Source organism: Polypterus senegalus, chromosome 16 (genome assembly GCF_016835505.1).
Source record: "Polypterus senegalus isolate Bchr_013 chromosome 16, ASM1683550v1, whole genome shotgun sequence".
Lineage (NCBI taxonomy): Eukaryota > Metazoa > Chordata > Cladistia > Polypteriformes > Polypteridae > Polypterus > Polypterus senegalus.
The window spans coordinates 1149459-1173055 of NC_053169.1; the positions used below are offsets into that span (position 1 = coordinate 1149459).

The 23597-nt window shown below is 42.1% G+C and overlaps 1 protein-coding gene across 2 annotated transcripts in view; it reads right to left on the reverse strand.

Moving 5' to 3' along the window:
• The window catches only part of cep76 (centrosomal protein 76), a 43457-nt gene extending 19866 nt beyond the window's left edge, over window positions 1-23591 (reverse strand). The window contains exons 1-7 of one of the 2 annotated variants that reach the window (XM_039737940.1): window positions 23250-23591; window positions 18480-18638; window positions 14467-14548; window positions 12499-12723; window positions 5463-5648; window positions 2520-2617; window positions 606-734 (exon numbers count right to left, since the gene is read on the reverse strand). In XM_039737940.1, the coding sequence (XP_039593874.1) occupies window positions 606-734; window positions 2520-2617; window positions 5463-5648; window positions 12499-12723; window positions 14467-14548; window positions 18480-18638; window positions 23250-23312 (942 nt within the window). In that variant the 5' untranslated portion in view covers window positions 23313-23591. Of the gene's footprint in view, window positions 1-605; window positions 735-2519; window positions 2618-5462; window positions 5649-12498; window positions 12724-14466; window positions 14549-18479; window positions 18642-23249 lie in introns of both variants that reach the window. The other variant, XM_039737941.1, reaches the window with a different exon arrangement.
• Window positions 23592-23597: the final 6 nt, after the last annotated feature.

Below are 23597 nucleotides of genomic sequence, written 5' to 3' on the forward strand. Positions count from 1 at the left end.
TTCAACTTTCCAGACAAGCACCAAAAGGACTGCCAACACAGGAACACAGATGTCCTGTTCCAGTAGATGCATAGCCAAGTGGTATAGTTGGCTGTACCCCATGGGCCATAGTGTGGGTGTGGAGACAGATCACATGATATCTGACCTAGAGGCACAGGGAAGGACCAGATGTTGAAACATGGAGCTGTAGACGCCTTCAAATCTGTTCTTGGTTTTCCTCAGAGAAGGACTGGAAGGTCAGTGTGATTGAACCAAATCCCACAAGGGTCTTGACACACACCATGAGGTCTGCAGAAAGTCAGCCTGAGGCCAACTCTTCCAGCTGTAGGACTCAAGAGCAGCCTTTAAAAGAAGCTTCCAGAAGGAGCGAAGACAGTTCATATCAAGCTGCAGCCAAAGGAAGAAATCCACCCTTTGTAGGGTGGTCTATAGACGTTACTGCAAGGCGAACTTTCATAAAGAGGAGAGACTTTGAACTACTTTACAAAAGCTATCAGTGCCTTATGGAAAAGCATTTTCAAAATGGAATAGCGGTGGTGTCAGTTCTGTTCCTGGTGGTCGGAGATGTTACAGAAGGGGAAGTCAAAAGTAAAAAATGAACTCACCTGGGCAAAGATTTTGACCAGCTTTGTATTGTTTGAAGGCCGAATTTGCAAGAACTCTCTCCACCACTGCTTTGCATAAACAAGAAACAGCCTTTCCTTCTCGGATGTTTTCTGCCTTTCCAAGGTTTGCTTCAAAACAAAAAAAACAACACATTTGCATTTCTGAAAACACATTCTGAATTAAAATAGCCATCTTAAATATAGAAGACATCCATTACACAAATAAATATATTTTTAAAACTGCACTCGAACTTTTAAAGATCATTTGTGTCTGGATGATTCTACAAAGAATGGACCGACAGGATGGAAGGACGCCAACAGAGAAGCTGAAAATACGTCGGCAAGTGATGTGTGTGTGGCATAAAAGGACTGGGCCCAAGTGCTGGCATCATGCGAAGAGCCAAGTACAGGGAGCACTGAAAAATGTGGATGCCCTGAGGTTACCCTCAAATTGAACAATTTGATCTGACTACTAGATTTGCTGTTAACTCAGAAGATTTGTGATTGCTGCAAGCAAGGATTGTGAAAAACTGAAGTAGCCATCCATTTGCTAAAGCTGCTTTACTGCCCATTACAGGGAAGTGTGGGCATTTGTTTTCAACATCAGGTACAAAGATACGAGTTTGTCAACAGGCCCACTCACACACATATCCACACTCGGTCATACCACGCCATTTTTCGCATTGCCTATCAAACTGATCAACATATTTTAGAGATGTAGAGGGAGAAATGGAGTTCTTTGAAAAACAGCCCATGTACCCCTTGAAAGAAGATGATGAAGAGTCAGGACAATACATGGCCCGCTTTAAATTTACTTCAGTGATACACAACCCGTATTAATAAAAATGTCCGACACAACCTGCAGCCATCCAACCAGCCTAGCTAGCCGTTTCTTTGGAATTATATACAGAATTTGGTGGACCTGAGAACTATTTAACACTTAATAAGAAATGAATTAAAATGACAGTATATCAGTATGGAATACCAACCAGAATAAAGGTTAATAAGGGGAACTGACTTATTTATTTTACATTTACTATTCAATCTGTACTTGGACAGGAAGCATGGTGGCACTGTGGTTAGCACAACTACGTCAAGGATTTAGCATTCTGGGTAAGAATCAAATATCTTTTTTTTTTGGTATTTGCTCATAATTCTTAAATACTTAAATAACTTTTCTTACTTTTGTTCAGTCATCGCTTTTTGGTCCCCCCTTGATATTAATGGACATTTGGAAGACTTCGCCCCATTTCTGGGCCTGTGCTGGACAGACGCCTGCCTGTGGAATCCGAGACCAGGCTGTCTGAGGTGGTGGTGGTGAGGTGACCAGTGAAGAGGGCAGGTTTGGCCTTTAGTTCTTCTCCAAGGCCGGCACCACGTTTTGTGTTTTATGTTATGTTAAGAACTCACAACACAAGGCCTGCTGGGCTCTCCTTGAGATGTTACAGAATTATTGATTCATAATTTAATGTGTACTGTAGTTACATTAGTATGAGATCTCAATTAAGAATATGGTTGACAAGGTTTTAAATGTATATCAGATCATCGTGTTTAATTATTGTTCAGTGTCCCAATATTCATACTTATTTCTGTAAAATATTGAGTCTACAAATAGCTCTCCGATAACCCGATGATTTTAATCTCCTCCTATTCTTATTTTTAAATTGTGATCCACTTTAATGGTTAGATGGAGGGACCTGACCAAATGCAAGATTCTTGGGCTGCACATAAATCACACATTTCTCATTACTGTGCCATTAACTAAATACATGTAGATCTGACAATAAAATGTGTTTAAACTAAAAGACTTATTACCCAATTAATGAACTGTAACAAAAAAAAAAAATCAGCAGGATTTACAGAAAATTAGCTACTTAATTGAAATGTTACACGGACATTAAAAATATAAATTACCTGGGTCTGTACTATTTCTTCAGTGAGCGTTCGAGACAGACCAGGAAAAAGTTCCAACTTCACATTTAGAATTCCCACTGAAACTCGGGATTCAGTACCTTTGATGAAAAAATGATAAACAAAAATAAAGTGATTTAAAGGAAAAACTGGTCAAATTTAAATTTGATTTGAGAGTTTTCTAAGATTTGTTAATATCTTATGTTTTTATTCATTAGCAAAAACCTTTTAATCATTGTATTCCTGAAGAACATACCTCTGTTTAATAGAAATTATTAAAAAAAAAAAGTTCATTTGTATTTATTGCTATTTAAATGCATTTAAAATTTTATTCTGTAAATTTGCACAGCTCTTCTATCCTAGGAATAACAAAGATGTATTTCATAAATATATCTCACTATACAAACTTTTTTTTGTTGCTTGCAGTGAAAGTAAAATGCCTGACAGAGTCGTGAAGCAAAAAAATAAAATAAAATAATGACTTCCACAGCCATTACTGTCACATGTCACAAGTGCTGGGAAACTGACGTAGGCTACTTTTAAATAATTTTATCATTCCCTTAAGCTATATTAGTTACATTTTGGTATCAGTTTTCTAATATTGTGGTTATATATTTTTAGGTCTTTTTCTGAAACCATCTTTGGTTTTTCAGGCGACACTGTTTCAGAGGTTTTGATGCATCACCGCCACAGAATTAAAGGTTAGCAGCGTGACGATTCCGTCATCCAAGTTTACGGATAAACCTAAAGAATCTGCTGCACGATTGTTATTATTACTCACTGCTAGTGTTTCAGGCCCCTTTCTCTGACTTTGTGTTTTAGGATTGACGAAACATACGACAGATTCTCAGTTATGACCTTTCAGCTTGTATTATTTAAAGTCTTTTCTCCTGGTCTCCTCCATTTTTCCCCTTTCCAACGGCAGACACATCTACTGGGATGTGCTATTCTTAGTTATTCCTAATTAAACAGCTAACACCACTTTCAAAAACCTGTTACAGTACAGAAATCTGACGGACTTGTGGTATAGCGGGTCCACAGCTCACGTCAAGAGGCCAATTTTAAGAAAATAATTTTAGCGCTTGCAGCTTAGCGAGGGCGCGTGGTGGTTGAGTGGCTGAAGCAGTTCTGGAGGAATTGCGTGGCGTGGGCGTTTCTCACTTAACTGCACAGGTGAGAAACCGTCCACATCCGTAACTGGTCCCGGGGCTGCTGACTGCTACAGCTGCCAAATCCTCTTCATCAATAGAAGCGCAAGGCGGCTAGGAAAGAGAGTAAAAGAAAAGAAAGACAGAGGTTGTGGAGTGAGGAAGAAAGCAGGAAGCAGTGTGGAGAGAGAGCCAGGGCGAGCGAAGGCTTGCAGGCAGGCAGCTGGAAGGTGAGCCTCAAGAAGGGTGTTTGGCCGACACTCGGTGGGGCAGAAGGAAGTGGTCGCTCCAGCTGAACGATCAAGGAGCTGGAGTGACTAGAAGAAGGACGGCTGACCGCGTAAGGCCGAGATGGCAGCGGGAGGCTTGGGAGATGGATTCCCAAGCGTGGGAGTCCTGGCCGTTGGGGAATCGAAGTCTCAGTCTAGAGAGTGTGCTGAACTGAAGCCAGGGATCGGGAAGACTCCAGACCAGAAGGAAGAAGGACGGACAGCTGCAGGTAGGGTGACTCCCCTGTTGCGAAGCCTGGATAGGGAGAAGCAGGGGAATCACCAGTTAAAGAATGCACCGGGCTTTTTTTTTTTAAGGGACTGCTTCCAGCATTGTTTTAACCTCGTTTTAAAGGATTGCTGCGTTTTCTATTTATTGGTTTTTACCTCCATGTTTCAATTTTATGGGATTACTTATTTGTTGAAGGATTCTGAAAGCACTGCATTTTCTTTATTTGGACACTTGTTTTATTGATTTTAATAAAAGCACTTTGCATTATTACACCATCCCCTTGCTCCATTTGTTATGCCTCACTGCCGTGCTCATCGGTGACATTACCGACGGCAACGGGTTCAAGGGCTCCCGGACAGACGATGAGAGCATGCAGCGTACCCGCATCATCACAGGACTTAACAGGCGTTTTACGATGAAAAAACAGAGATGTACACTTTTACTTTCTCATATACGAAGTATATGGAAAGTATTGGAATCGTCCAAAAATTCCATTTCGAGATTTTGATGAATCTCGACATTTTAGACCTCCCAGAGTCTGAAAATATCACTATTGGAATTATGTGTGAGTCTGTGTGTGTGTATGTAAACACGATAACCTGAGTACGATTTCACTTCGGTCAACCAAATTTTGCATACAAGTATCAGGTACAAAACGTAGATTTATATCAACTTTTGGGCCATTTCTGCTAACCGGAAGCGGTACTTTACCTTTTTTATGCATGCAGCTGCCGAGTCCGGTTTATTCAACTTTACTTTTATACTAATTGTTCAATATATTATTGATTTGATGCTAATGGTTCTTTAATGTACATAATATAAAAATATGATCAATGTCAAATATCCATCCCCATATCCAAGTATAGAAGAAAGTCTAGGGGAGACCACTCCCGATTTTTTCCTTTGTTACGCTACATTTCTGAAACTCTTGAATGTTTATAATTAGATGAATTTGCAAACACACACACACATCCTTTTAAATTATTAGCAGAGCCTTTGTGTTTTCACACTGCCTTGTCTGGTGCTTTTTAGATTTGTCCCAGCATTTTGTATTTTGCACTGCTGCACAGCTCAGAGGTCGACTATTACTCAGTGAAGCCAATGTCTATCTTCCTGGAGCATATGTTATGAAATTTCTCCTCAGGTCATTTAACATAAATCACTTTTGTCACGAAAGCAGCACTGATTAAAAAAAAAACAACAACAATAATAATACTCCTAAAACTAAAAGCTGAGAAAGTAGAATTCTTTGCAAATTAAAAAAAGATTTCAAGTTGGTAGGAATTCAGATACTCACTCACTCCCAGCAGTTCAAGAGCTAAGGCCGTACTCCCTTTCGGGGAGCTCAGTACAGACCGCCAGTCCAAAAAGTAGGAAGACACCAGTGTTGTGTCACTTGAAGAGTCCGTTTTAATCAGGACCATGTGAACTGGATCACTTATTGACAGCATTGTTGTTGCATCTGCCATCTTGCTGCCTTCTCCTGAATAATTTACATAAAAAAAAAAAGAATATAAATAACATAACATCAAGTGATAGGAATACAGTATGTAACTGACTAAATACAGAATGCTGAATTACATAAAACACGATGCTGCAAATCAGTATGTAAGTGGCTGCACATTAAAGTCTATTATTTCAAAAGTATTACTGATAATCCTGGCACATCTTTGACTTAACAGAACATTCTCAGAATTTGATGTTTATAGGTTTATATGGATATTGGGGTACTACAGCATGGGCAAAAGGCATTAGTGACCCTGGGTGGGGCACCAGTCCATGGCAGGGCCCACTCTCACTCACCTCCACACCATTCACCAACCAGCCTACTCTGTATGCTTTTGCAGATGTGAGAGGAAAACTGGAGAGCCTGGTGGAGACCCAAGTAGACACAAAGAGAACATGCAGTGTCCAAAGAGACAGCAAGTAACAGAAGGGTGTAAACCTAAACAAATAGACCCATGAAGTGGCAGCGCCAGCCACAGTGCCACCATGCCTTTCTTCCCACCAGCCAGTGCCAGGTGATCCTAATCAGAAAGAATGGGGAAATACTGCATTATATTTATATCTGGTATTAAAAAAAATAATAATAATAATAATACAGCTCATGGTTAAAGTCTCTTATTAGTAATGTAATAATTCAAGGATTTGTACTGAAAGATTTGGTTCAAGCCTTAAGCAATAGTTCACTAATCCTTCCCTGTGATTTATTAATTAAAAAATTAACATGTTTAAAGAGAAAAAAGGAAGTGCATTCTGGACATGGCGGTTCAGGAGGACGGTAGGACCACACGTGAAAGTGCCCGACGCTCACATTAATAATCACTGAGCCACTGGGAGTAAACTGCAAACTGGAAACGTCTGTGGTGCTCTCTCGTAAAACACCCAAAGAACTTCATTGGTATTCATTTACCCAAAGAAATCTTTTTAAAGTATTCTTTTAGTGTGGGTGAAAATAAAGAAAGTTGCATAAAATAAATGTATGTCAGCAGGCTTTGCTAAACGTAAAGGTAACCAGCGAACTGCCACAGGCACACGAGCGTGCAAAAATAGTTTCAGATTTTATCTGCATCATGCTATACTTCATCCATCCATTATCCAACCCGCTATATCCTATCACAGGGTCACGGGGGGTCTGCTGGAGCCAATCCCAGCCAACACAGGGAACAAGGCAGGAAACAAACCCCGGGCAGGGCACCAGCCCACAGCAGGGCACACACACACACACACCCCAGGGACAATTTAGAATCGCCAAATTCTTACCAGTAAAGGCGGGTAGCATATTCATTACCATCTAAAATGTACAACAAAAAAATAATTCCAAAGACAGAACGCAACAATACACTAAAGTAATCTAAATATTTTTTTTCCCCCTGTAAACCAACCTAAACCCTACCTTAGCCTAAAAAAAGGTTCTGTCATTTGAAATTATTGATCTGTTACACATGGTGCTATGAAAGATCTATTCTTGCTGTGGATATAAAATGTTATATGCTGGTAATTTTTATATAATAATTCAGAAACCTGATCTTTAAACAACAAAATGATAAATCTGGCATATAGTATGTATTAAAATTCAAATACCCCTAAATACTACTGGAAAGAGTACAGTTTACGGTGATTAAACTCCACGACCATCTCTGTCGTGCTTCAGCAAATGATGTCCTTACTCTTCTCGTCGTACTCTGCGAGAGGTCCCTGTCCCATTCAGAGTCGGGGCCTGTGCTGCCAAGATAGGCTCCAGTCCTCCAGGACCCTGAATTCAATTAAGCGAGTCTAAACAGATTTTCTTACATTTCAGGAGTATAAAAGTATGGTTACTCCCGTGGGGGAAAAAAGCACAAAGTAAGAGCAGGGCTGTGGAGTTTCAGCGGAGTAGCTGAACCGTTACCTTCGTTTTACTTTGCAGATGCCTACCGATGCACCGCTTTACAAATTTTAGGATTATGATACGTTACCACACTGAAATGTCTGCTTTAAAAAACAAATTTGCAAATTCAAAGCTAATTTTCTTAAAAAAACCAATAACATTTATTTTTCCCCATATACTGTAACCTAAAAACTTTCATTATCTCTAATGACAGAGACTGACAGAGTTCCAACTAGGATATTACTGCTCCCCTTTTAGAAGCATTGCTAATCGACAACATTTATTTACTGTATATAGCACATTTTAATACAAAAAGTAGCTCAAAGTGCTTTACATAATGAAGAAAAGAAAAAATAAGAAATTAAAATAAGACATATTATAGTTAACACAGAAAAGGAGTAAGGTCCGATGGCCAGGGTGGACAGAATCTAAGGTAATCTAATCACCTCCTCTGCTCATTCCTCGAACTCAAGTGCTTCCCATCCTTTTTTGCGTCAGGATTCACTCCAACCCCTACCACCCATTGTAAGCGTCTTTACGACACCCTAAGAGATCACGTGCGATAATCATAGCTGTCCCCCCTGGTGACTAAAGCAATATCGTCAGAGCCTTCCACTTCAGTGAATCGAGTAGGACCATCAAAGTGGGTATCCCCCCTTGGTAAATCAAGCATGATTGGCAGAACCCACTGCATGACCCCCAACGTGACCCACTACCATTACAAACAATAGCAACTAGCGGCCCACCGGGATGGCCACACAACCCGCTTTAACTGATCACCAAAGAGGACATTTCAGGGTATCTGTGGCAAACCTGCCTTAGTTTCAGTGAACCTCCTGCACCCCTTCATTGTTTCCTCCACAATGAGATCATTTTGTTTGTCCAGGCTGGCTGCAGTTCTTTTCCTTGAAAGGTGTACTTTGGTCTTAATAAAATCAGTTTCGATAGACCTCACCACTTGTACATGTTTATGTTGAAGAAAAGGACAGCAGATCAGTACCACAGGGTATTGGATTTCAAAGCTTTTAAGCTGCACTCGTCATTACTTTTTTTATTACGGCCTTATTGTTTAAAGCCTTTCAATGACCTAGTCTTGGTGTATATATTTCATATCACATTATTTAGCACATACCATAGTCTGAATGCACCGTCCTGTTGCCCTCACGCAGAAAAAAATAAAAAAGGTTATTGGTTTACACTTTTGTTGTTTTTTTTAAACTAAGATTCCAATGCTCTCCATGAGAAGTATATTTAAAAGCTCACAGACGTTTTGTCACGGAGAAGCCTTTGGTGACCCAGTAACACAAATACATCCTGAGTACATAATTTTCTGTCAAAGTTTTAATCTCTCAAACTCAAGCTTTAGTTTCACAACTAATTAAACACTTAACTGCATTTTGTTTTGTTAAACTGACTAACTATAAGGTAGAGCAGTTTCTCTTTTTGTCAACTACTTTTCTCCAACACTCCCGTCTTCCAAATGCAGTTGCTCCTCACTAGGCCAGAACAGCTCTGTTCAGTTACTCCGCACTCTATGTATGTCTGTCTGGCAGACTCCATCCGCAAAAAAAAAATAAAATAAATCACAGCCCATGTAATTCTGAATCTTCTACCCTTCATTTTACAAATGTCCCTGGAATATAAATGGGCCAGGTAAGAATAAATCCAAGAGTCTGTGTGCATCAGAAATATGACAGACTGGCACCCTGTCCATAGTTGGTTTGTGCATCATGTCTGCTTCTGCTGGATTAGACTTTGACCTTCTGGGATATTGAGATTTATTAAACAATTTCAGAAAATGGCTTAATAGCTGACTAGTAGGCTGTCATTGGCAGGTTCATTTAATCATGGTCTCTTGGAAGTATGGGAACACAGCCTGCATTGTCTTTATTTCGGAGGTTCACATCCCAGGACCTACTTGATTGGATTTTGCATGTTCTCCTATTGTCTTTGTGGATTTCCTTCGGGTGTTCTGGTTTCCTCCCACAGGCAGGTTTGGTGGACTGGCAATACAAAAGTGGTCCGTGTGTGTGTGTGTATATATTATATATATTCACCCTGCAAAGGGATTGTTACTGACTTGTGCCATATGCTTGCTGGGTTAGGCTCCTGGCTTTTCCTATATATATATATATAAAAACTATACTGCTCAAAAATATATAAAAAACTATACTGCTCAAAAGAATTAAAGGAACACTTTTTAATCAGAGTATAGCATAAAGTCAATGAAACTTATGGGTTATTAATCTGGTCAGTTAAGTAGCGGAGGGGTTGTTAATCAGTTTCAGCTGCTGTGGTGTTAATGAAATTAACAACAGATGCACTAGAGGGGCAACAATGAGATGACCCCCAAAACAGGAATGGTTTAACAGGTGGAGGCCACTGACATTTTTCCCTCCTCATCTTTTCTGACTGTTTCTTCACTAGTTTTGCATTTGGCTACAGTCAGTGTCACTACTGGTAGCATGAGGCGATACCTGGACCCTACAGAGGTTGCACAGGTAGTCCAACTTCTCCAGGATGGCACATCAATACGTGTCATTGCCAGAAGGTTTGCTGTGTCTCCCTGCACAGTCTCAAGGGCATGGAGGAGATTCTAGGAGACAAGCAGTTACTCTAGGAGAGCTGGAGAGGGCCATAGAAGGTCCATAACCCATCAGCAGGACCAGTATCTGCTCCTTTGGGCAAGGAGGAACAGGATGAGCACTGCCAGAGCCCTACAAAATGACCTCCAGCAGGCCACTGGTGTGAATGTCTCTGACCAAACAACCAGAAAGACTTCATGAGGGTGACCCAAGGGCCCCATGTCCTCTAATGGGCCCTGAGCTCACTGCCCAGCAGCATGCAGCTCGATTGGCATTCGCCATAGAATACCAGAATTGGCAGATGCACCACTGGTGCCCTGTGCTTTTTACAGATGAGAGCAGGTTCACCCTGAGCACGTGACAGAAGTGAAAGGGTCTGGAGAAGCCATGGAGAACATTATGCTGCCTGTAACATCATTCAGCATGAGCAGTTTGGTGGTGGGTTAATGATTGTCTGGGGAGGCATATCCATGGAGGGTCACACAGACCGCTACAGGCTTGACAAAGGCACCTTGGCTGCCATTAGGTATCAGGATGAAATCCTTGGACCCATTGTCAGACCCTATGCTGGTACAGTGGCTCCTGGTGCACGACAATTCCTGGCCTCATGTGGTGAGAGTATGCAGGCAGTTCCTGGAGGATGAAGGAATTGATACCATTGACTGGCCACCACACTTTCCTGACCTAAATCCAATAGAACACCTCTGGGACATTATGTTTTGGTCCATCCAATGCCACCAGGTTGCACCTCAGACTGTCCAGGAGCTCAGTGATGCCCTGGTCCAGATCTGGGAGGAGATCCCCACAACACCATCTGTCATCTCATTAGAAGCATGCACCGATGTTGTCAGGCATGTATACAAGAACACAGGGGCCATACAAAGTGCTGCGTACAATTTGAGTTGCTGCAATTAAATTTTGGCAAAATGGACTAGCCTGCCACATCATTTTTTCACTCTGATTTTTGGGGCATCTTTGAATTCAGGGCTCTGTAGGTTGATCATTTTCATTTCCATCAAACGATGTGGCATCCTTTCGTTCCTAACACATTACCCAGTCTATATCAGTATAGATATCCAGGAGGATTTCTTTTTCCCATTGAGATCTGATGTGTTTTCAAAGTGTTCCTTTAATTTTTTTGAGCAGTTTATATATATATATATATATATATATATATATATATAGTGCTTTTTGTGACTGTGTATATATATATTATTGTGAAAGACGGCCGACAGCTCAACCCGGCCAAAAACCCCGGGACGCTATATGGCGACTTCCCTGCTGCTTAGCAGTGCCCCAAATTCCCGCAGGGCACTATGGGAGATGGATTTTGGCTTCACAGCCCCGTTGGGTACCATGTGTGCCGCCAGGGGACGCTGCTGGGAGACACGGGGATTTCCATTTCCAATATAGCCAAGAGATAGATAGAGAGATAGAGAGATACTTTATTAATCCCAAGGGGAAATTCACATAACACTCACAATTCATGGGGACTGTAGGACAGAAGAACTTTCGGGATGAAGAAAAATGTGATCCTCCATCTGACCCGGAAGTGCTGACAAGTCACAAAAGAGGAGAAGCACTTCAGAGTCAAGAACTATATAAAGGACTATGGGAGACCCAGCAAGTGAGCCGGAGTTGGGAGGGAGCGTGACAGAGCTGCTGGGAGGAGAGGAGGAAATTTATTGTGTATTTATTGTGGCTGGGGTGCTTTGAATGCACCAATTAAGAAGAAAATTAAAATACTTCTTGGTGCTTTTAAACCTGTGTCTTTATCCGTCTGTTGGGTTTCACAGGGCAACAGTGCCCTCAGGCGCCACTTACTTACAATATATAAAATCCAACATCTGTCTGCTTTTCATAAGAGCACTAATTGATGGATTTAGATCCGTTTTTTTTTTTTTCTATAATACGCCTGAACATTGGAATTGATTTTGCGACTTCTCTCATTGCGCTAAGAATCATACTTCCCTTGCAGGAGTGATTTATTTGCACAAATCCGAGACAGAGGCTGCAGGCCGATAGGAGGCGAAAGCGTGACGCCAGGAGTGCGTAGCTGAGCAGGGCCCTCGTCACTGTCCCATTTCACTTCTACGCGGGCAGAGCCACTGGGCTCGGCTAATATAATATAAAATTAAGTAAAATTAATTGATTAGTGCCGAAGCATACTGGACAATGGCCTGATGTACAGAACTGGAACAACTTTATTCTGCACAAGTTTTCAGATCAGCTTTGTAGTCACAATCTCTACCCAGGCTTTCTTTGAGAAGAGACATTCAATTCTTAATTTATATAAATATTTTTATAAACTAAAATCTTGCTCAACATACTCATATTGGAACTAATTAAGTACAATAGATTAACAAGTTTCTCATTACCTAATATGTCCTTGTGAATCTCGAGAAGAAACCCTTCCTGCAAGTCTGGCTCACATGAACAAGGGACAGGTTTGGAGCGAAAGCGCTGGTTTCGGAAATGCAGGTACAGAGTCAAAGTTGAGCAGGGCTGTCCAGGTAAATTTTGCGGTTCCTGAAGATACTCAAGGAAGGCCTTTCCTCCCAATACCTGTAGGTAAAGGTATCTTCTTGTCGGATCAATGTTTGCTGTAAATAAAAATCATAGTATGTAATAAATACAGGTATACAGAAAGTATTTAGAACGTTTGACTTTTTGCTATGTTGAAACCTTGTGGCAAAATGATTTATTTTTATTTTTTTCCAGTCATCAAGCAACACCCCCAGAAAGACAAAGCGATAACCAGATTTTACGACTTTTTTCAAATTTTATTTAAAATGAAGAACTGAAGTATCACGTTGACACAAGTATTCAGACCATTTGCTGTGTCACTGCCTCAACTGCATGCTCTTCTAGTGATCATCTTTGAGAGGTTCCTCTGTTTGTTTGGAGTCCACCTGTGATCAGTTCAGTGCATTGAACTGATTAGGAGAGGCACACACACACCAGTCTATAGAAGGTCCAACAGGTAATCCAAAACTACAGTAGGCCTGAACTCTGAACAAATAAATAATCACCGACAGAAGAGGAAACCAAGTAAAGCAAAGCAAAGAGCTTCAGTGTTGGAAGAAAACAGTGGATGTGACAGATGAATACAAGAGAGAATTAAAGTGACTTACACAGTAAGTAATTGTGACAAAAAGATACCCCCGTACCTGAAAGCTAAACTTTACAGGTACAGTATATGATAAGACCAGCACTGCAGGGAGTCAAGGGATCTCCTGGAGAGGATTGAAAGGTGAATGCCGACATGGATTTCCGCATAATGACCTGGGAATGGTCAACATCAACGATAAAGTGCAAACATAAGGTTAAGGTGGCTTATACATGTGGTCAGGAGTAAAGACTTTATTAGTACAATTATGAAAACTGGAGTCACTGGCAAGAGAATTAGAGGATGACAGAAAATGACAAAATGAGTCTGACAACATCAAGGGTGACTTGGTACACAAAGCATTAAAGGAGGATGACGACTGAGACAAGACAAAGTAGAGCGGCGATGCAGCCTGAGGACGATTACGAATGTTTTATTATATAGGCTGTGGCAGACGGGACGCCCAAAGGGAAGAAAGATGGGAGAAAGCAGCTATGGAGGGACACTGCCTCCCCCAAGACGCCAGACGGCAATGTCCCTGAAGCATAGCGGTACCCCAGGTTCCTGCAGGGCACCATGGGATTTGGAGTTTGGCTTCTCAGCCCTGCTGGATGCCGTGGGTGCTGCCAAGAGACGCTGCAGGGGGACTTGGAGACTAGTATTTTTTCTATAGCCTGGAAGTACTATCGAGTCATGGGGACAGAAGTCCCAAAGTACTTCTGGGCTGACAGAAAACTCAACTTCTCCATCTGACCCGGAAGTGCGAGCCAGTCACGTAGGCAGAAGGACAGAAGCACTTCTGGGTTGAGGACTATATAAAAGGACAGTTGGAGACCCAGCAAGCGAGCTGGAGTTGGGAGGGAGTGTGACAGAGCTTGCTGGGAGGACAGGAGGAGAATTATTGTGTTTATTTTTTGTGTGTTTGGTAGATGTGGTGCTTTGGAGGCACTAAAGTGAGGCATAGGATTAAAAATCTTCTTAGTGCTTTTAAACCTGTGTCCGGAGTATCTGTTTATTGGGTTTCACAGGGCAACAGCGCCCTCAAGTGTCCATGAGGCCAATTTTTATGTAGTACTGTAATAATATTCCCAGCTACACGTACCCCTTTGTAACTTCAGATAAACCAAGCTTTACCCACAATTTGCCTTTTCATTTCAGAATTCTGAAGCTTTTGTTGCTACCAGTTCTAAACAGGCAGTGCACGTTTTGAACATCATAAGGAATTACTGAAACTTACTTTTCCGTAACTCTGTTGGATCTTTGTCGACAAAATGTGTTGAAGGCTTCGATGTCGATGCTGCTCCTCTTCCAGACACCTCCTTTCAAAAGAAATTGCCACAGTCAACTGCTCACTTTAATGGCGGAGAAAACCATTCACAAATAAAAACTGAATGACACGTCAAATGGACATCACAGAATTTATAAAATTAAACAAATACCGCTTAGAAGAAAAAATGAAATATTTAATCACAATAACTTGTAATTGCATAAACCCAGACACAAGAGATGCACAAACCAGTGTGCTTCTTCGTGCCGGTCCCAAGCCCGGGTAAATGGGGAGGGTTATGTCAGGAAGGGCATCCGGTGTAAAATTTTGCCAAATCAATATGTGGACAACAATAGAAATTTCCATACCAGATCGGTTGAGCCCCGGGTTAACAACTTGTAATTGCGTAACACAACAGATTACTACATCCAGAGAGTTCAAACCATCCATACTCTTCCTCACTACTGCCACTTGTAAGTCCTTTCCTTTTAGTTGAAGACCTTGCGTGATTTTACACACCTGAGAATCACTTGGGCTTCTTTCCCCTTTACGAGCTTAATGCTCACTTTACGTCTGCAGTCACAAGACACAGATGATTCTATACATCTGGGAACAAACAAAACCTGCTGCCGGTAACAAATCCTTTAGTTTATAGGGGTTATAACCTTTGGAATGATCTAAAAGTAATTATGTGCGATTTGTCCAAGCAGTCTTAACAGAACCACCTTTATCTTAGCAGAGTTTAAATTTGCTGCAGTTTTAGTCCCAGCTAGCCGTAATTTTTTTTATAATTTGTACTAATTACCATCATCATTATTTTCAATCTGCTTGTCTCGGTAAAGATTGTGTTAGCAAGACAGTGAGATAACCAGACTGGGGTCCCATTTATAAAACTTTGCCTGGATTTGAGTGTGAAAATATGCATATGGCACACAAAAAAAAAACATCTGAGAAGTCTGGCATACGCACATTTCTGCACAATTTAGCCTTTATAAATCATAATCATCTTGTTAATGGCTGTACGTGAACACACCTCACACTCCGCTCGATTGCCACTCTGAAACAACCATATCATACAAATCGACCTCATACATATGCAATCAGGACACTGCAGACCTTCACTGCTTGGCACAGCAGCCTCCCCTCTTCTGCACTGTGCCGCACCCCACAACTGAGGGCACCAACAGCGCGTTTGGCATTGTCCTCTGCGCTCTCGGGGTAGGAAAGGTGTAAGAGGCCAGCATCAGTGTGGGGACCAACTATCACCTGGCACATGTAATGAAAGGATTGCTGTTACTGTGAAGAGTATATGAAAAACGGAGGGTTCTGCCAGTTACCTTAGCAACAAGAAGGCTGTGACCAATCACGTACAGTACAGGGCTGTTCAAAACGAAAGAGAAGAACAAACTGTATAAGACAGAAACACATTCCACACGTCACTGGAAAGTTCAAAGTTTAAAAATTCAACTTCAAGAAGATTCGAAGGACTTCATTTTCATGTGAGATGGCGCCCCGCCTCATTTCCACTTGGAAGTCCGGCATTACCTGAACGACACCATTCCAGGACGGTGGATTAGAAGAGGTGGACAACCTTACCTCCAGCGATTTGTATCTATGGGGGTATATTAATGAAAGAGCGTTTGTTCCACCTATGCCTGCTAATCTTCAAGATTTGCAACATCGAATTGAGGAAGCTGTGAATTTAGGAACTAGGGGACCAGTTGACTCGTGTGTGGCCAGAAATGGTCTCCCGTTCTGATGTTTGTCACACGACACGTGGTGCTCATGTTGAGTGCATGCAACCTCAAGGACCATTGGACCAAACTTTGAACTTTCCTCTATCCTGTGACGTGCGGAATGCGTTTCTGTCTTATACAGTTTGTTTGAAATACATTTTTGAAATCTGCTCTTTCATTTTCAACAGCCCTGTACTTTGCCTTAAAATGAACAAATCACAGGCTGACCGAGGCCAACAAGCCACAGTGTTTGTCAGTTCTCATCTGGGCATTAATGGAACATCACTACTTACGGTTAACAAAGGCAGCTTCATTCTCGCTAGGTGCCCTTATTGAAATACGAGGGAGGTAAATTGCTCCGATTACATTAGGAGAAACAAAAACAGCTGCAAATTGCCCTTTTCTATTGGCAAAAACCTCTAACGTTTTATGTGTGTGCACCCACACCACATGTAGCACCTTGTAGGTCGACTAATGGCTTCTAGCACAGCAGGCCTGACGGAGTGAAGCTTGGCCGAGATATTCCTGACCTGTTGGCCAGTTTCTTGTGAAGTGACAGCACGTAGCGGATATAAATTAATGGAGTGAAAAAAAAAAGTTTGAGTGCAAACTTGCAGCATTCGCCCTCTTAAAAGAGAACTAAAGCAGTGTCTACATCATAGTCATCATTTCTGAGCCATGTTTGTCACATCAGCTTGACGATAACAGCTTGGTGATACGAGTTACTAGATTTAGACAAGTCATTGTTTAGATGGTTTGCTTGCAATTCCCTAAATTGGTCGAAGGTGCCGTCATTTCTCGGTTTCTCTAAAAAGTTGGGTACAGAAGGGTCAGATTTGCTGTAAACCACACACACACACATTCTCCCATCAAGTTTTCTTTTCTGAATCCTGATGTTTGCACAGAATGCGGTTTCATAAATCTGAGCCCAGGCCACCACATCTCTTCAGCTTCCCGCAGCCCTTCTTTGGGAATACCCAGAAGCTCACAATACAGTGGATATCCACTGTACGAGGTGTGATCAAAAAATACGGTGAATGTTTTAAAAAAAGAAACGTTTATTGCAGTAAAAGATTTACAACGACTAGTCCTCCTCAAAATACTCTCCTCCACTTGGAATGCACTTCTCCCAACTCTCCTGCCATTTTGTGAAGATTTCTTTCGAGAGTGTCTTTAGTTGGGCTGTCGTGGTTGCCTGGATGTCCTCAATGGATTGAAATCATTTGCCTCTTATGATCATTTTAAATTTAGGGAACAGCCAGAAGTTGCACGGTGCCAAATCCGGCGAATAAGGTGGATGCGGACACAGCGTAATGTTTTTATTCGACAGAAATGGTCGTACTAGAAGGGATGTGTGACGAGGTGCTTTGTCACGATGAAGAATGAAACCGTTTGAACATTTTCCTTGGTTATTTGTGCTGAAGGACATCCTGATCTTTTCTCGCCTTCAACCGAGTCAGACCCATTACGAACTCGATCAAACCACTTGTTGTTGGAGCAGTGTCACCATAAACCGATTTTAACAACTCTCTCTATCAATACATAAAATCCAACATCTGTCTGTCTGTCTGTCTGCTTTTCACGAGTGAACTACTTAACGGATTTAGATCTGGTGTTTTTCTATAGTTTGCTTGAATGTTCCGATTGAATTTGCGACTTCTCTCACTGCGCGACGTATCAGAGTTCTCTTGCAGGAGAGATTCGTTTGTGCTAATCCAAGACAGAGGCTGTGGGCCGAGGGGAGGGGGTAAGCGTGATGTCAGGAGTGGGGGGCCGGGTGGGGTCCTCTTCACTCACGCGCCAACCTACATTCGAGTCAGTCTTCCTCTCGCCATGTGTTGGAGTGCACCTTGCCTCCGCTTAGCTAGCGATACCTGTTTGTTAACTTGAAAAATCTGTTTGTTCTGTTTCACTACTACATTGGTGAAGCCGTGGGGGACAGTTAGTCAATTATAAATACAAGGTGGGGGACACTGAGCAACCTTCAAAAAAGATTTATGGGTTTATGTTGACATAACATTCTCATCGTCTAAGCAATGCACAAAAGCAGTTAAAAAGATAAATAAAATGTTAAGCTATATCTCAAAAACTAAAGAATATAAATCAAAGGACGTTATGGTATATAACGCAATTGGGAGACCACATCTAAAGCAAAGATGTGCGAAAAGAGAACAAACCAAGCGCACCCCTAGATGAGCACACGTTTTATTGTAAAAAGAGACCCCTTTGGCAAAGGCTTTTCATTACCTCAACAAACCGGACTTCTTTCATGACGTCATCTATGATTCCCCTTCGTCGCAGTGCCTTCATTAAATCCTCTTCAGAGAGGTTCTGGTGGCCTGCACGTTCCATGTCTTCATGAACAGTCTCTGCCAGAACATCCCGGATCTTTCCATGGATATCAATCTACTGAAATACATGTCAGTGCTCAAAATAAATGAATTAAATTTTACACAGAAGCAAAAGGTGACTGAAACAAACGATTAGGGGCTATGATATCGTTATAACACGGGGTCAAAATGCGTACTTGCCACCAATCAGCCTATTTAGTAGTGTGCTGAACCATCCATGTTCTAATCATTTTAATAAGATGGAACATTTACTGTACAATCTTTCATGTGAAAAGGCAGAAATGTAATAAAGCACAATAGTACAGCACAAAGTAGGAAAAAAACAATTATATACTGAGCTGAAGTATCGTTGATGGTGGGACTGGCAGACCAGACAAGTGACATGATACTGTTGGGGGCTAGCTGTCCCAAAGGCACTTCCAAAAATGCCCACTAGATGGGGACATCACCCCCAAATCTCAGTTAGTAACAAAGGAAAAAAAAACACACAATGCCCTGTCTAATAATAATAATACTGTATTACATTTTATTTATATAGCACCGTTCCCATGCTCAAGGTGCTTAACAGAGTCTTAGAAAAAAAAACAAAAAAACACAGCAGGGTATGTGTAACATTGGATACAAAGGTTTTCCTGAATAGAACAATGAAACAGATAACTCTGAAGAGCACAAAAGGCCTAAATGAGTTGCCAGCAAGGCTAACATAACGAACAATGTCTCAAAAACACAATACATAATGTGAAGTCAAGAACAGAGCAAGAAGTAAAAAAAAAATTAATAATAATAATAATAGGGTGGCACAGTGGGTAGCGCTGCTGCCTCGCAGTTAGGAGACCCGGGTTCGATTCCCGGGTCCTCCCTGCGTGGAGTTTGCATGTTCTCCCCGTGTCTGCGTGGGTTTCCTCCCACAGTCCAAAGACATGCAGGTTAGGTGGATTGGTGATTCTAAATTGGCCCTAGTGTGTTTGTGTGTGTCCTGCGGTTAGTTCCTGCCTTGTGCCCTCTGTTGGCTGGGATTGGTTCCAGCAGACCCCCGTGACCCTGTGTTCTGGTTCAGCGGGTTGGAAAATAAATGGATGGATGGATGGATGGATAATAATATAATTCACAACAAAACACACATAAGGTCACCACTCCTAGGTATGCTGAAAATGAATTGTGAGGAACTATGGGAGACCCTTCAGCTTTATAGGGCAGTTTCTGGCAGGTGGTCCCGTTTGGAGACATTAAAATGTGAGGAACATTAGACAGGCAGAGGTTAGGAGCAGGCGCCGATAAAGCACATTGCTGCACCCACCACATGACAAACCAACTCAGGGTCCCAGATTAGGACCCGAGTGCAGCCATGCGATGGGTGACACCTCAGCACCCCAATAGTTCAGATGGAATGGCACAGTGTGAGGTTTTTTTTATGGTGGCCGGAGTGCCAATTCTGCCACCAACCCCCAGGTTTTTCCCTGCAGGGCCGGATGCAGGTTAATTTCATCCCCAGGACGGAGCAGTTGCAGGCTGAGGGCCTTGCTTCAAGGGCCCAACGAAGTGGTGTCACTTTTGGCATTACGGGATTTGAACAGGCAACCTTCTGATTACCGGTGCAAATCAAAAAGAAAGAATAATGCACATAGCCAACAAAAGTAATAGTAATATCAATAAAAGGATAAAAAAAAAACAGATATTGTATAAAAATGAACTTGAACACACTCACCAGGGGAGGAACTCTGGCTAAGACCTGACAGATGCCACAAAAATGAATAAAAAACAGTGCAGTTGTGTAACCGAGAAGACCCGCTCAGTATCTTGTTACATTTTCCAAAGTGTAGGCAACCTTTAGTAATCCAGCAGAACTCAGGAATGGACTCGCAACATTTACCCGACAACATCCCCGAGCATGCTCACCAATTGCCCCATTTTCTGTCTATAAGTCACTAAACCAACAGCAAATTATGATTCGCTGAAATAAAAAAAAGAATGTGTTGTTTAGAGAAGCAGCTACAGTAAACCCTTGTCATTCTTGATTCAGTCTGCTGACTTGCTTACTTGGACCACCATTGTCCTGTCAGGCGCCCATCACACAGGCTCTGGGCTCTCACAGACTTGTCTTCTGATTTGCACCCTGCGTGGAGTTTGCATGTTCTCTCTGTGGGTTCCCTCCTGAAGCTCCGGTCTCCTCCACAAATATCATCCCTCAGCCAATCACGTCAGCATCTCTTTGGGTACCCGTGTGGCCACCTTGCCTGTGGGCTGAGGCACAGGGCCATCTTTACCACTGCCTGCTCCTCGCTACTGATCAAGTAGGCACACCATCAGAGGCGCCCTGTTCTATCATAATATAATAGAGTAATGGATGGAAGATGTTGAAGTCAGAAATGAATAATAATATTGGGCGACACGGTTGTGCAGTGGTAGCACTGCCTTCTCTCAGTGAAGGAGACTGGGGTTTGAGTGTGCATGGAGTTTGGATGTTCTCCCCAGATGCTTTGATGTCTTCCCACGTGGACTGACATTGGTAAATTGGTCCCTCTGTGTGTGGGTTTGCCCTGCGGTGGGCTGGCACCCTCTCCTGGGATTGTTCCTGTCTATGAGGCCAATGACTGCCCCACAACCCTGCCCTGGATAAGCGGGTTATGGAAATGGATAGATGGATAGTGTTGTCTTTACCCTTTGAATTATGCAGTCGGGGCCAAAAGTTGAGAATGACACAAGTATTCGTTTTTACAGAGAGTTTGCTGCTTCAGTGATTTTTAGATCTTTTTTCAGACGATTCTATGGTGTACTGAAGTAGAATTACAAGCATGTCCTAATTTTCAAAGGCTTTTATTGACAATGACATGATGTTTATATTTACAGTTTTTGCCCTTCTTTCTTTTTCAAGACCTCTGCAATTCACCCTGGCAGGCTGTCAATTAACTTATCGGCCAAATCCTGACTGATGGCAGCCCATTTTTGCATCATCAATGCTTGGAGTTTTTCAGAATTGGTGGGTTTTTGTTTGTCCACCCACCTCTTGAGGATTGACCGCAAGTTCTCAAAGGGATTAACGGTCTGGGGAGTTTCCTGGCCATGGACTCCAAAGTTCAATGTTTTGTTCCCCGAGCCGCTTAGTTCTCGCTTTTGCCTTATGGCCCGGTGCTCCAACATGCTGGAAAAGGGCATTATGGGTCAGCAAACTGTTCTTGGATGGCTAGGAGAAGTTGCTCTCAGAAGATGTTTGGGTCCCATTCTTTATTCATGGCTGTGTTCTTAGGCAAAATTGTGAGCGAGCCCAGCACAGCCTTGGCTTAGAAGCAACCCCACGTGACATGAATGGTCTCAGGATGTTTTACTGTTGGCGTGACATAGGACTGATGGCAGTGCTGCTTACTTTTTCCTTTTTCTGGATGCCCCAAACAATCGGAAAGGGGATTCATCAGAGAAAATGACTTGACCCCAGCAGTCCAATCCCTGTCCCTTTTGCAAAATATCAGTCTGTCCCTGATGTTTTTCTTGGCTTCTTTGCTGCCCTTCTTGACCCCAGGCCATCCTCCAAATGTCTCTGCCTCACTCCCACCTGCCTGCTGCCATTCCTGAGCAAGCTCTGCACTGGTGGTGCCCCCAAATCCCCAAATTCCCGAGCCATGCATAAAGAATGGAACCAAAACATCCTCAGACAGCAACTTCTCCCTGCCATCCAAGAACAGTTTGGTGACCAACATGATGAAGCACCGGGCCATGAGGCAAAAGTGATAACTAAGTGGCTTGGGGAACAAAATATTGAAATTTGGGGTCCATGGCCAGGAAACTCCCCAGACTTTAGTCCCATTGAGAACTTGCGGTCAATCCTCAAGAGGCGGGATGACAAACAAAAACCCCACAAATTGTGACAAACTCAATGTCCTGATTACGTAAGAAACTGGGCCCAGAAGTTGATAGCCAGCCTGCTAAGGTGAATTGCAGAGGTCCGGAAAAAGAAAGAAGGGCCAACTCTGCAAATATTGACTCTTTGCATTAACTTCATGTCATTGTCAATAAAAGCCTTTGAAACTTATGAAATGCTTGTAATTCTACTTCAGTATGCCATCTGAATTTACTATCTTCTTTATTTATTTATCTGGTTTAGTACAATACTATATACTGTATAGCCTGCCGTTCTTTCTTGAACTCTGTGAAGTGCCTTTAGCATAGGAAAGGCGCTATATAAATAAAATGTATTATTATTATTATTATTATTATAGAAACATCTGACAAAAAGATCTGAAAACACTGAAGCAGCAAACTTTGTGAAAACCAACACTTGGGTCATTCTCAGAACTTCTGGCCACGGCTGTACTCGCCGAGGGAGGAGGTGTTCAATGAAAGGCTCTATATAAAAAACGTCGGTTGACTCCTACCACTGACGGAGAAGTTAAATGAAGAAACCCTTACGGTAGGACACACTTGTGATATTGCTACTGTTATCTGAAAGTTTTACAATTCTGGACATTTTAGAAGTTGTTTGTGCGTGACCTTGCCGGACACTTGACAGATTTATACAAGCCATAAGCTGGCAAAGCAGACAAAAAGTTTTAATTGGACGGACTTGAAACACTGACTATTTGTTTAACGCTGAAGAAAGCACGACCGGTGTAACAGTTTAACTGAAGTAGCAGCAGGGCACGGTCGCTAAATGAAGAAAAAAAACAACACTTGCCTTTGTCAGATGATTGTGAATAATCTGTTTCAGTTCTAGAGCTTTCTCGGGGGGCAAGGACATATTTAAACCCCCTTCGGTCCCGAACTATTGGTCAAGCAGCCGCTCTGTTTCTTCCCCTGACAGTCCCGACCACCGCTTGTTTATTGTGCCCCAGCACCCCAACGAGTTTCAAACTGTGGCGGATAACGTAGCGGGAGACTGACCTGCATTCGCCTGTTTGAATTTGGATTAAAATAAAGCTATATAAACATGAAATGCATTTTTTTATTTTGAAAAAATATAAATTTTCTTAAATTTCTTCACCAGATTGTTATTGAATAGTTTGGTTATTTCTCATACAGGCGG